This window comes from Sturnus vulgaris, chromosome 27 (assembly GCF_052056855.1).
Source record: "Sturnus vulgaris isolate bStuVul1 chromosome 27, bStuVul1.hap1, whole genome shotgun sequence".
In the NCBI taxonomy this organism is placed as follows: Eukaryota; Metazoa; Chordata; class Aves; order Passeriformes; family Sturnidae; genus Sturnus; species Sturnus vulgaris.
In genome coordinates this window covers 759996-774404 of record NC_142269.1, presented here as the reverse complement: position 1 = coordinate 774404, position 14409 = coordinate 759996, and the positions used below count along the sequence as shown (strand labels likewise).

The 14409-nt window shown below is 42.2% G+C and overlaps 1 protein-coding gene across 9 annotated transcripts in view; it reads left to right on the top strand.

Moving 5' to 3' along the window:
* Positions 1-14409, top strand: part of TLK2 (tousled like kinase 2) — a 45546-nt gene that overhangs the window by 12533 nt on the left and 18604 nt on the right. For 4 of the 9 annotated variants that reach the window (XM_088179646.1, XM_088179647.1, XM_088179649.1 and 1 more), the window contains 8 exons: positions 1039-1110; positions 3499-3568; positions 4593-4636; positions 5646-5843; positions 8412-8579; positions 9142-9237; positions 12054-12146; positions 13697-13807. In XM_088179646.1, the coding sequence (XP_088035772.1) occupies positions 1039-1110; positions 3499-3568; positions 4593-4636; positions 5646-5843; positions 8412-8579; positions 9142-9237; positions 12054-12146; positions 13697-13807 (852 nt within the window). The remainder of the gene's footprint in view (positions 1-1038; positions 1111-3498; positions 3569-4592; positions 4637-5645; positions 5844-8411; positions 8580-9141; positions 9238-12053; positions 12147-13696; positions 13808-14409) is intronic. The other 5 variants (XM_088179651.1, XM_088179650.1, XM_014884803.2 and 2 more) reach the window with 3 other exon arrangements.

Sequence of the window (14409 nt, the reverse complement as noted above, 5' to 3'; positions counted from 1 at the left end):
GGAAAGATTGATTGATGGGAAGTGGTTACTGCAAAGTTAAAAATGCTAAAATAGAATGCATCTTGGGGAAAAGATGCTTGCAAGTTATTAATGGAGAACTGGCTTTATCATGTCATTCTTCCTGTTAATACATTCCAGTATTAATTGTGAATCTTGTTTTTGCATCTTTGTCAAATTTGTCTTCATTTCTTAAGTTAGATCTGTAGGAGGATACTTTTGTGTTAGGATAAAACACAGTGACTTTGCATGATTCACTTTTTCCTTTTAAAACCAGTTTTATTAGAGATCTTAAATTTTCGAACTACTTGGATATGTAAAAATGCAGATGTGTATCCAGCAGAGCCTGCAAAGATGCAGCAGACTCTTGAGGTACCTGGGTACAATTTTGGCAAATCTATTCTGGCCTCTCAAGTTTCTGCTTTGCCTGGTGGGAGCAGCTGCTCTGCGGGCAGGTCCCCTATGGGTCCATAAAATAGCCAAGCGGGAAGGGTTGTATTATGGGTACTCGTTGTACTGCTGTTAACATAAGTTTCACTTGTACCACTTTGCTAGTGTTAAAAAAAGCATAAAACAGCACATTTAAATCAGTGGTGCAGCCAGCATCCCATAACAGTAATAGCTGGCTTGCTAGATGAAGATGTGTCTGAATGCTTAGCTCAGGGTCAAGCAAATGCTTGCCTGGAGAGCTGAGCTTGGAACTTCTGCTGCTCAACAAATCAGGTTTTCTTCCTCAAACCTTAGGCTTCTATAAATACCACCGTGGCTGTTTTGTGGATGTGGGTAAATAGACCAGTTAGGATATGAACTGATGCAGAAATACTCCAAAAGTTGTATCATTATTCTGAGATAAAATTGTTGAACAGTCCAACTGTCCTGCTGCAAATGGCTTCTGGAGCCTCTTAGTGCCCCATCCCACGTTTGGGAGTTTGACCCATGGTGCTGCTGTAACCATAGTTAGCCTGGAGATTGAGTGTTTATTGGGATGGGTCTGCCTTATGGGGAAGTTGTTTCTAACAGTCTTTGCTTGCTTTTCACTAGGGTCCGTTAAACAGTGAGTCTTCCAACCAGAGCTTGTGCAGCGTGGGCTCTCTGAGTGATAAAGAATTGGAGGTAAGCAGGTATAACTGCTGGGGGTAGTCGGGTTTAAGTTGAACATGATCGATCTCAAAGCATGGAAGAAATTGTGTGAGAGTCAGTCACGGTCGTCTTAGTTTGGAGAGTAAAAGGGACCAGGGAAGTATTCAGCTTGACCCTGCAGGGTTTTGACCTTTCTATGAAGCTTCTCCTTGAAAGTTTCCACCATTCTAGGCAGATTTTACCCAATCCGAAACACAGCACTCGTAAAGCTCAGCTTGGGAAGCTGTTTTCAGTTCACGGGATACATTTTTGGATACCCATAATAAGAGAGCATTAATGGAAAAGTTTGCCATATCTATAAAATATGTGAGTTTGCCTAAGCCTATACAAGGCAGAGCATTTTGTGGGTTATTCTGTGGAAGTGTGGGGAGGTAGAAATTGATGCTTTGTCCCTGGTTAGTCTCAATTCTTTAGGATTAACTTTCAAAATGCTCATTAAAGCAGCAAAATTAATTGTAGTTATTTTTTATTCTAAAGTTCTATGTTAATAAACCAAAAACTCAAATATAAGTGCATTTTCTTAGGCATTTCCTGTGAACTTCCCCCATAGTTACCAGGTAAGTTTTGGATCGTATTTCCCTCTATTATATGACAGTACTGGTATGAGGGACTTTTGAGAATGCAGTATCTTAAACTCCATAAAGTAAATGTAGTTAATAGTAAAAAAGAAAAAATCTTAGTATTCGTTGTTTTAACTGGTTTTTTTTAAATGAACTTTTGTGGAGAGATATAAATTGACCAAGTTGACGTACTCGAATCTCCCATTCCTTGCTTTTTCAGTAACAGATAATGTTGTATGTCATTTTTGTTATGTAAGTACTTGAATGGAAAAACAACTTAAACTGATTCTCATTAATATGCTCACAGCTCCATGGAGGCTGTAATGGAGCCTGTGGTGTTAAAGTCACACCAACGCTGTTGAGGAGCTGCTCTTCCCTACACACTGAGGAGGCAATATCAGTGACTTTTACACATACAGGGGCTGGAGCAGCAAGTCTCTAGGTAGTTTTGGAGTCCCCTTATTCTAAAAAAGTACCTTGCAGACACAATAACCACCTTTGTCTTAACGTCCCCTCCATCCTCTTACCAAAGCAACACTCTGTCTGTGAGTGCCCAGCTGGTAACATGGGGCTGTAGATGTCAAGCACCCTGTGGGGATACAGCCAGGTTAAGATTCAACTTTATCCTTTTTATCCTACTAAAGGAGGGAGGTTGATTTCTGTGCTTAGTAAGTGTAAGTCTTGAGGTAGAGCTCTTTAAAGACTTTACTTGAGATTTGAGTTTCCAAAGAGCATGAAACTTAGGTTTACCAGAGACTCTCTGGCTATGGCTTTCCCTGCCCCGGAGCTGTGTTTTGCAGTGTTTTTCTCTCTGCCCCCAGGCTATAGTTCAGTGGTGGCTGCACTGATCGGAGAACATACAGCTTGGGAATTATTTGGGGCAATTTGTGATAAGAGATGTCTTGTCATTCCCATTACCATTGTCATTTTAAAAACATCTTTCCAGCAACCTCAGTGAGCTGCTTCCAGCAGTGCTTCCCAGTGTCTTAGCAGGTTTGGCCACAGATGTGACCCTGGTGATGGGGAAAGCACCGTGCTGGGGTCTCCTCCATTCTCGCATACTTAGGTTTGCTAGCCTTGTACAGACAGATAGGCATGACATTTCTGGAGCCCTCAGGCCTGTCAACTGTGCTCCATGTTGTGCCTGTACATAAATAAGTTGATTGTGCATAAATCCTCTGATCAGCTGCCCATCCAGTCTCTGGGTGCTCACAGAAATGGCACATGCAACTGACCCTTGACTTTAATGAGAGCTGATAAGGAGCAAACAGAAGTTTGGGTGAATTGCTGCATCTGTAACAGCTTTGTCTTGGCTGATGTCCTGGGATAGTTCTTGAAGCGTCTGCAGTGGGCTTTGAGAAGAAGTATTACCTGCAGGCAAAGTGAGTTGGCTTAAGTGATTGGACTGCAGATTTGGATGTTAGTACTTAAACCTCTCATCGTTATTCTCCTTGTACCAGTACTATGATCCCCTTGAAGAGGTTTACATAGCTTTTTATAAATGTTGAGCTCGCTTTGCTAACCCTCTGAGGTCACTGGACAGTAGAGGCTGGCTTGCAGCAGCTGGAATAGAAAAAATAAATTTACCTCCTTGTTAACCGCATTCTCCCCTTCCTGCAGCACATCTATGAGAAGGTAGCAAGTCTTTGAGAGCAGTTCTTTCTTTAAGTACCAACAATAGAAACAAATGCACCAGAGAAATGAAAAGGCCACTGGGGATATGGAACAGATCATTGTATTTAGGCATTTTCTTTAAATCTTTAAACTGCAGTACCATTAATTTTGAAGTATTGTTTAACAGACTCCTGAGAAAAAGCAGAATGACCAGCGGAATAGGAAGAGGAAAGCAGAACCCTATGAGACCAGTCAAGGTAATCCATGCTCCAGCCCTGCCACAGGATTGCCACATGCTTGCTAACTCGGGCACAATGTGCACAGGCAGTGTCCTAGGAAACTAATGGCTCTTCTCAATGGTGTGTCAGGCAGCTTGTTATAAACTACTCCATAATGGTGCATTTTCTTCTGAGAGCCTTGTTATCCTTATTGGCAGGAAAATACTTGGCTTATTTGCACAAACTCTTGCATTTTTATGTGACAGGCTGGCCAGAGGCTTCATATGCTGCTCTGAAGTGTTGTTTTGGTCCTGTGTCATTACCTATTCAGCAGCCAGACTTCAGAATACAGCCTGTACTCTCTTCCTTGCTTTCCAGGATGTGTGCCTGCCCTGTTAGAGCAGGTTCTCGCCATGACAAACTAGGAAAAAGCTGTGCTCAAGCAGGCAGTGCTGTCCTGAGTGCTGTGGAAAACCTGGCATATTCAACCCAAGTTCAGATTTTCTAGCAAATGGGCAGATTTTGATTTCTTTCATTCTTCAACAAGAAAGTAATGAGAATTGTGTTGACAGAACTGCTTTTTGATAATATGGTAGTAAGAAAAAAGGACTAGGTTTTAATGAGCTGATGTTAAGTCACTGCTAATTATCTCTCAAACTCTTACAGGAATGCTTGTGAGAGATGTAAGATGCAGTAATTTATCTGAAGGCAGAGGAGTAAAAGTACCCTTTGCTCTGTCCTTATCTTGAAGGAAACTTTGGAGAACCGATGCAAAAGTCAAGACCTTTAGTGTTTTCTAAGTACTTCAGCAAGTGCAAATGCTGTTTGATTGGATCTTACATGTTTGGAATTGAGAGTTAATTGAATTGTCAACTGTAGAGCTTCCCAAAAACAGCACAAGAGCTGTAACCCTGGGATGGGGTTTTGTTGTGCAGAAGCTTTGTTGTGATAGGTGTTGCACTGAACAGGAAAAGGAGTGTCAAAATGTAGGAGGAGTTTTTTCATGGTAACTTCTCTTCTTAAAAGTACAACTCTTATTTTAATCCTTTGCTCTCCTTTTTAGGGAAAGGCACTCCTAGAGGACATAAAATTAGTGATTATTTTGAGGTAAGAATCTTTGCATTGACAAATCTGCCTTAATTCACATTTTGCAAAATCTGTAGATAGAAGTTTGTGATGGGACGAGTGTTACTGATCCATCATTGGGATCGTGGATTGATTATGTCAATCTGATATGCTCATATCTGATTAGGCAGAGGATATGAGGAAGTTGATTTTTAAATTAACGTTTAGTTGAACAGTTGATAGGGCATATTTTTTCACTTAAGTATAGGTTTGAGGTTGATATCCATTGGAACCTTTATCTCAGTTGAGGACATCTCTAGATTTGCAAACAATTTTGATAAGGGTCCAGTGTTGCAAAAGAGCCCACCTACACAATCCTGCTGATTGGAGTGGGAAGTCGTTTACAGGGTTCCCTCTTAAGAAAAACTTCCCATTAGAGGCTGGCACGATAGGGGCCAAACCCCTCCCCAGAACAGTGGTGGACATGCTAAAAATCAGTATTCTTTTGCTCTGCATAATATCTGAAGTTTTTCTAGGGCTGCACAATCCAGAACTGCAGTTCTTCTCTTAAGTTTGTTCTTCATTTTATGGAGTAACCTGGAGTCAGAAATTACTGCTTTCCTGGGTACATTTTTTTTATGAGTGGTACACTATAGGGGTTTCAGTACCAACTCGAGCAGTTCCCCAGCTCTTTACCTGTCCTGCCACTTAACATTGACTTGCACAGGTGCTTCAGTGGAGATGGACATACTCTGCCATTCCTGTGGTGCACGTCAGACACATCTCCTCACAGGGAATGGGCTTCCCAATTCCAGAGAGTAAATAACTGATCTATGGCCGAGCGTGCAAATGCAAGTGTTTGTCTTAGGTACTTCTGTTATTTTGAAAACTTTGTGAACATTAAGGCTTTCCTCTTAATTTATGTTCAGTTTATGTAAATTATTCTCTGAAGCCTATAAGGCTTTATTTTTAAGAGAAATGTGTTTCTTCTATGTGTGTTAGATTTGGTAAATGTGGAATTCCTGATGATCAAATGTGTTTGTGTGCCCAGTTTGCTGGGGGCAGTGGCCCAGGAACCAGTCCCGGTAGAAGCGTGCCGCCCGTCGCCAGATCCTCTCCGCAGCATTCCCTGTCCAACCCCTTGCCGGTGAGTGTTCTTGGGGACACAGCTGGTGGCCTGGCATCAGTTAACTTGGTGGCCATGCTTCAGACAGGTAATACAAGGTTCTGGACAGGGAAGTGTCTCTTGGTAAGTGATTTTGGCTTGTTCTCCATTTTAAATCTGAAACTGGGTTCTGAGAGCAAAGCCATGTCTAGGACCCTGGGACAGTGACTAGTCGAGCTGTAGCTGACATGAGTATCTGAGCTTAAATTGTACAGGATGAATGTTTCTAACATGCTGTGTGGGTACAGAGGGATGCTGGTCCTTCATAAAGGCGGAACTGACCTGTTAGTTACCCTGTATTCCACTGTAGCACATGAACTTCTCCATGCAGTTGGGAGTATGTTGTGTGTTTGTGCAGCACTAGTCAGGGATATTCTGATCTTGACTGAACCCCTTGGGTATCTTGAACAATGTGCCTACCACAATTATTTTGGGAAGGCCTTTTACTTCTGTTTGTGTGCACATGAATTGCAAGGGGCATTAGCAAAAGCTTGAAGACAAATGTGTGTACGTGCACACCTGGTGCTGGTTTTTGGTTTGTGATTCCACTTGCAGCATTTCTGTGAGGTCTAGATGTGAAGAAATAACCAGTGTTTTTAAACCATTTTAGGACAGAGCAGCTAAAAAAAAATTGTTGCAACTAGCAAATTCAGAGGCTCTATTGCCTGAGCTTTAGTTTTTACCATTAGCTGGACCCCTTTTTAAGAATTTTCAGTATTTGTTGAGTGTCACAAAAGTCTGGAGACATTGTGGGAAAGATTGGTATTCCCAAAGCTAAATGCAAAGTCTTTAGTGATTGCATGATTCTGCAGAGACCTTTGTGCAGTTTCTGAATGTACTGAACTAAACCCCAGCACTGAACACTCCTCAGAATTCCATGTGTTGCTAGATTTCAGAAGCTTTGTAATGCTACTTGAAGGGAGAGCTGCACATACGCTTCTAGATATTTTTTAATGTTTCTAAAAATTAAAATACATCTTATTTATTGAATGGACTTTCATCCTATCATGTATTAATCCACTAACACATGTCTTTAAAGAGAAGTTAATGAAGAAATAGCATCTCTGAATGTTGCAGCTATGTGAGGGATTAGGAACAATTCTTTATTCCAGTAGATTAGATGCTCCACGATGGGACAAGTGGATTCTTCCTTTGGTTTTCTTCTTCTATGCTTGTATGTGTTGAGTAGGTGAAAGTTGAAGAGAACGTTTCTGGTGAATATAGATGTTGCACTTAGTTTCAGCCAGGCCAGTTTGTCTCTCTCCTTACACAGGTGCTTATGTTCTGTTCTTTACTCTTGCAGCTAAACCTGTAGTGTTTGCTTATTCATAACAAACTATTCTGGGCCTTTGCAAGATCTGTCCTCTTCTTACAAACTGAAAGCCAGTGGTTTGATCTAATCCCCAAAAAAATGAGGGGATGAGTGAAAATTGGAGGACATTTAGTGTCTTAACCCATTACAGGTATCAGTGTGATCTTGGAAGGAAGCAGAGTGTTAAAATGTCTTTCACGTGATACAAACCTCCTCCAGACTTGAATTAATCTGTACTGTGCTGGAAAATTTCTGCAATCAGACCTTACAGAGGAATTGTAATGCCCTCAGGATGGTACTACTTCTCTTCAAATCTCTTGGCTGATTTGAGTTGCCTTGCTTCTCATTTGATTAGAATGATCTTAGAATGGTCTTGAGACTCTTGCAAGGCCACTCTCATGCACAAGCATTATTTTGGGGTAGGAAGCACACTCTTGAAATTGGTAATATTAACCAGAAAACAGGTTGCAGTGTAGGTTTTTAAGAAAAACTGAAGCCTGACCTGACTGTTTGCTTTCTGAGAGGCATTTGCCTTGCCTGGAGTTACACCTTGGAAGGACTTGGATGATTATTACCCAGACTGCCAAGTTTTAGCAGTGATGGTGTGGCTTTGGAAGCCAGGGTATTGAGATGCTGTGTACTGTAATCAGTGTAGCTCAGATGATTCTTGTTGGTAAACTCAGTTCCTCCACCACAGTTGGAAAACTGATCTACTACAGGAGAAAGGAGCTGGCCCTTAAGTGATGTGATGGACCTTTAAAGGATTTTGAGAATAAATTAGTACTTTGCTTGCCTTGCAGGAGATGGGCCCCAGCTCTAATGACAGAAGTGAGCTTACCCTGATGTCTGGGTCCTAGACATGGTTAGGTTGCTGCTATTTGGTGCTTCTGACTCCGTTTGCTTTACCAGAATAGCAATTATAATGAAATTGGCTGTTTGAAAATGAGTCCTTAAGAAACACAAAAAAATATAATTGTGAATACATTGACCTAAATCCCTGTGTAGATTTTTGGACCTGCAATCTATTTTGCCCACTGACTCTGAAGCACATGCATTTGCAAAGGAAGAGGATGTGTTAACTGACAAGGAATTCTGTCCTGTGTGTTCATTTGTTAGGTTTTTTCAATTGTTAACTTCATTTCCTTGTTGATGTCTGCCATTGGAACAATCACTGCAGGAGTCCTGTTTGAGTTCTCAGATCCTCACCATGCTGCCTGCTCATTCCTGAGCTGCTGCTTCACTGACAACAGTTTTGGCAGAGTCAGAGAATTGCTTTTTTTTTTTTAATTTTGAAAAAAAAAAAAAAGTAGTTCATTGTCTATTTTTTGACTGTGTTGCAGCGGCGAGTGGAGCAGCCGCTGTATGGGGTAGACGGCAGCACAGCCAAGGAGCCGCAGGAGGAACACTCTGCTCTGCCAACGCTGATGTCGGTGATGCTGGCGAAGCAGCGGCTAGAGAATGAGCAGCTGGCACAGAGGGGAGGTGGCCTCTGTTTTACTTTTGTCTCGGTGAGCAGCTACGAAAAGATTTGAATCCTAAGGCCTGTGTCTAGTTAAGGGATGGGGAATTTGAAGCTTTTCTGTCCAAGTGCAGCCTTGATTTTACTGACCCCAGTCTGTCACCTTCTGGTAAGTTCATCTTCCTTGTGAAGAGTTCTAGGTCCCAAGCTTTGCTTGTGTAATAAAATGGTGTGAGTTTTAAGTGAACAGTTCAAAATATTATGTAGATCAAAATGATGTCATCTGAGAGGATAATCTGATAGATGCAGAAAAGCAAAAGATTTGTATAATCTTGTTGTGAGAAGTGTTTGGTTTGGCCTTGCTTAGTCTCAGCTGCTGCAAATTATATCAGGCTTTAAAAAGCTTGGTCTTCAGTAGGTTGGGCCAGGCTTCTTGGAAGACACTGACTCTGCTTTTACTGAACTGAATCTCTAAAGCATCCTTTAAACCTGAACATACAAGTGTGGTGCAGGCCAGGCTGCAGCTCCAGTGTGGAGATTATGAATGTATCTGCATGGGCACTGGTGGACATGCTGAGGGACATGTAACAATACACAACTTTCTTTTACAGGCCCAGCAAGGCAGCCCATCTTCTACTGGATCAGGGAACACTGAGCATTCCTGCACTTCCCAAAAACAGATTTCCATCCAGCACAAACAGTCACAGGTATAGCGCACTAGACAACATAGCTCTTGGATATTCCGAGGTTGAAGCTTGATGTAGCTTGTCTGCTGAGCTAGAGGGTGCCACTGGTAGTGGATATGATGTTTCCAGGGGGAAGAGCCAGTATTCCCAACTCCATCTGTAACTACTGAGTGAAGTTAATTGCTCTGAGATTTGTTCTCAGCCTGTAAAGAATGTTTTCAGTTACTGCTGCTGGAGTTTGGCCAATCTGCTACTGAGGCTTTTCTGTGTCAGAGCTGTGGGCAGTTTGTCAGCTGTGTGTGATTGTGCTTGGGAGGGGAACACCTCAACTCTGTCTGTTTCTGCTCTGTTGTATCTTCAATGTTCTCCCTCTCTCTGGAAGTGCAGGTGAGAAGGAAACATGAGTGATAGTTGTGAATGTCTGTGTTCAAGCGCTGGGTCTGTTCAGGCCCTGGGCCATGGGTGCATCACATTGCTTACAGTACAAATAGCCACGGTTTGGCTGGCAGCTCTTTCACCTCTGCAGAGTGCACTCATAGAATAGTTTGTCCTGTCAAGGTGGAACATGGTGTTTTCCTGAAAGTGCTTCCTAGCAACTTCACTGACCTGGAGTCAAGAAGAGGAGTAGCTCTTCTGACTGCACTGTTATCTTTTTGGTACCTTTTAAATTACTGAGATTCTTTTGGCTGTGTTGTCTTCTATTGCTTACCAGGGTGCCCAACTTTATATGCAATGCACCTGGTTTATCTCTTCTCCAAGCCTGCTTTTAAACTCCTTTGGATTTTCATGTCAGATCTCTGTGTCTTCCCTTGAGCAATTTTTAAACAATCGTTTCCTCACACCAGTCTGTATCAGAGATGATTTTGTTGCTGGCAGGGTCCATTCTCCATTAACCCTGCAGGTGGTACAAGTTCTCTGTTCACCAAGGACAGCAATCCCCCCTCTGGGGGCACTCACTTGCTGAAGTCTGGGCTCTGTTGTGTCACAGGGGTCACGTTTGTTGTCTGTATTGTTAAAATTCTGGTCTGGGAAGATCTCTGTTTCCTGACAGTGCATAGAGAGGTCTGTGTATGAGAATGATGCCACAGCTAAAGAACCTGGCAGAGATTGTCAATCTTTGTCCCAACACCCATGCTTAAAACAGTGGTCCCAACTGGAGGAAGACAAAGTGTTTTTATTTTCTTCTGTGCATAACATGCTCACAAGGTCCATGTTCTTTGCAAGACATTGTCTGAGCAAGCTTTCTGCCAGTGTTCAGCTTCATGATATTCCCCAGAGGTCTCAGTGGAGCATATATGTGCAGGAAAGAATCTAGGAAGATGTTAGGTTGCATGATGAGGACATGTACACATTCTTGGTTTTTCCCGTCCAAGCTTATTTGGAATTCATAGCGTTAAAAAATAGGTAAACTTCAGTGATTCCCAGCTTGAGTCACTTGTGGCAGTGTCAAACACTGATTTCCTCAGTGTTTTCAGTTAGTGCTAGGGCCCAAGTGCTCTGAGGTGACTTAGGGTGAAGTCACGTGTAAGAGTGTGTATCCTGACTTCATCGGACACAGGGCAGGCAGGTCTGTGCACTTGCCTAAGTGAAATAACAGCACTTAATAAAGAAACTTTCTGCTGTGTGGCCACCAGGTGCATCTGGTTCTCCACAGACATCCTGCACGGTGCCTACCATGGCAAAGCTTCTCCTGCAGGCAAAGAAGCATGAACCAAGTCGAGTCAGAGGTGAGGTGACCTGCCCAGGCCACCTCTTTGTCTCTTGGGATTTAGGCCCATCTTGCTTGATATGCCATGCTGGCAGATGCTCTTTTTGAGCTGTTCCATACAGCATATGTCGGGAAGCAACAGTCAGCCAGGTTTGTCTCTTACTCCATAGTATTGGCTTCCAGGCAAGCTTGAAATTTGGAAAACAGTTTTATAACAACTCCACAGGTAAGTCTCTGCAGTCTCTTCTCAGAAACTGGATAGGTGCCTGCTAACTGCAGGTATGAAATCCTGTGTGTGCGGTCCTAGAGTTTGCTCTCTATTGACTTGGCTACTTTAGATTCTATGTTCATATACATACTCCTTCCCCTTTTCTTCCCCACACTTTAGTTAGAGTGCTGAAACGGAAATATTCAAAGAATATAGTGTGTGTCTTCTGTTCCTGGGTATAACTCTCACTTCACTGCTTCACTGAAGGGTATTTCAGATGTTCTGCACCCAGTAAAACTTTCCAGATAGTTTTCACTCAACAGCTATAAAGCTCCTGTCCCCTGTGGGTTCTAATACATCAGTTTATCAGAAACAAAAGCTTGTGCCCAGTACTCTTGCTGTCAGTCTGTTATAATATTTTAAAATGAATGCCTTTGTTATCTGTCAGGACCACTTTAGAGTCCGCAGGTGTTGTCTTTGTCTGCAGATGGTTGTCTTTGCTTGTGAAAGATCCTAAATTTGATATTCCAGCTAAGGGCTGATATTTGGTGTGGGTTTTTTTTCTTAAGCCTTTTTTTCTGTACAAGCTCTCCTGCATAGAGACCACCAAAGAGTGTGCAAAACTCAACTATAAATGTAAAATTCATAGGACACAGGATATTTTAGGCTGTTGAGAGTTACCAGTTTGTGCTCGTCAGAGCTCTGTGCTGGCTGACTGCACCTCCTGTGCTGGACGAGCCCACCATGCAACAACAAAATTAATAATAGAGAACATTTCTTCCACTGAATGCCAGGATGCAAGGGATCAGTTCTGCGACCCAGCAGTTCAGATCAGAGGGGGTACACTGGGATGTTAGTGCTGACTGTTAGAAACATTACTCATTTGCCTTAAACATAGTTTATGGTGATTTTTTCCTACAGTCTGACCTCACAATGGAAAAAATATCTGCACTAGAAAACAGTAAGAACTCCGACTTGGAGAAGAAGGAGGGGAGGATAGATGACTTATTAAGAGTAAGTATTTAAAGTGGGACAACTCTTCTAAAAGCTGCTGTTTAAAGGTACTTAGAATGCTTGTGCCAGCCAGGCTGCAGAGCAGGGGCTTGTATACCAGCTGTAGAACCAACACTTGCAAGGTAAGAAAAATCCAGTGATCTCTTACTGGCAGGATAATTGTCTAGCCTGTGGACGCTGTTTGAACCTGCTTGAACTGAAGCAGTGTCTGGGGATATACAGTGCAGAGTTGCTGTAGCTCAATTGTTTGTGTTCTCAGCAGTCCTGGCCTCCCTTTGATCTGTTGCACATTTATGTATTTTGCTGGCTAACCTAATGGGTTTCTCTGCAAAATTCACAGAATCATGGAATCATTATGGTTCGAAAAGACCTTGAAGATCACAGAGTCCAACCATCAGTGTAGCACCACTGTGTTCTCACAAAACCATGTCCTCAAGTGCCACATCCGCACATTTTTTTAACACTTCCATGGATGGTTCCTCCCTTTTCCCTCCACCCAGTTGCTCCCTTCTTCTAAGTCCTGAAGATCTGACTCTGCCTTTTGTTTGGCAGCATGTCCAGTAGCCTGGGAAGCTATGTTTTGAAATGCTCATTCAGGAGAATCAGACATGTATAGAGATGAGAATATCCTTTGGTCAAACTAAAAGAATAAAGCTCTTAACCTACTAGTATTCTTCAGTAAAAGATAAATACCTTCAAATCAAGGATCTTGTCTTAGTCAAGGAGTTTTAATTGACTTAGCTTTCATCAGCTGGAGAGGCAGCTCTTGTGAAGTGTTGAAAAGCATTAGAAAGCTCATTAAAGGGAGTAGAGGGAAAGCTTTGTATATGTCTGGTCTCAGCATGTGAAAGAGCTTAGTCAAGTTCATTGGAGACATAGGGCACATGTCAGTTTATGGGAAACAATCCATGAAGCATGAAACAATCCTTTTTTTTTTTTTTTTGTAATTAATTTCTTTTGTTTTTTACCAGACTATTAGTTGGAAGGGAAATGGTTACATTTAACTCTGTTAGTGAAAATGGTTGCACATACAGTCCTGCTACATGCTGTGGTGGAGGTATGAAGCTGCCACTGGGAGCAGTCTGTGCAGAAGGGCCAATGGAAAGTGACTCAGACAAGAATTTAACTGAAAATACAAAGAGTTCCTCCATCCTTTTCCTCTGCCAATATTGTGGGCTAAAGAGGGAGCGTAATCCAGCAATGACTAAGCTATTTTGAGACTTCATAACTGTGGCAAGGTCTTAAATGTTTAACAACAAAAAACAAAAAACTTTTGCTTGTCTTTAGTCTCTTTGTACCTTAGTTCCTTACATGTAAACCAAGATAACAGAACTTCTCTGTTCTAGAGGGGTGTTAAGATGTTAGTTAAAAACTTAAGAGTTTGTCTTGAATGTTTCACTAAACATTCGTTTAGTGAAAAAAATCGTACCGGTTTGCTGACTTTAATCTGATCCCCACAGCTAGTTGGAGAAACTTCTTCCAAAGTGATTCTTAGTTTGGCTCTTCTAAGTGGTTTAAAGTCACAGGCTTTGTTCTCTGTTCACTTTTAGGCCAACTGTGATTTGAGACGGCAGATAGATGAGCAGCAAAAGATGCTGGAGAAGTACAAGGAGCGGTTGAATCGATGCGTAACGATGAGCAAGAAGCTTCTTATAGAAAAGGTGAGCAGGAGACATCTCTGCATAGTCATGTAGTCATAGTTCATGTCCTTGAAAGCATCTCTATCGTCTTAGCAGCAAAACCCTGCTCCTGTTGCTTTAGTGATAAAAGATATCTGGAATCCTGTCTTAAATAATTTCTCTGCAAACTGGAGTGTAATTCAAAGACTAAAGTGGTTCAGAATGTTCAGATTTGGGTCGCTTTGCACAGTGGCAGAGTGATCGCTTGCATAAATGAAAGAGCTCTAAATGCAGCAGGCATTGCTTGATTTGGAAACCCATACACTTGAAAAGCAACTCCATGCAGCTCTGGGAATGCAGGGAGCAGTGTCCCATTGTGCAGTGAAATTGCAGATAAGCTCTGGGACATGGGCAGGTGATTTAGACCTTCCCTTCTTTAAAATGGCAAAGTTGGAGATGCTTGCGTTGTGTAACACTGAAAACAACACCCTGGGGACAGTGCCAGGTTCACCAGCATTCAACCTTGTTCAGTATTGGAAGATTTCCAGCTTTCCTGATGGTTAAACAGTGTGGGGGTTCGTTTGTTCTTTCATCTGTTGGCCAGTTACACCGATTGTTTGTGGGCACTGGATGGGCAAAGCTAC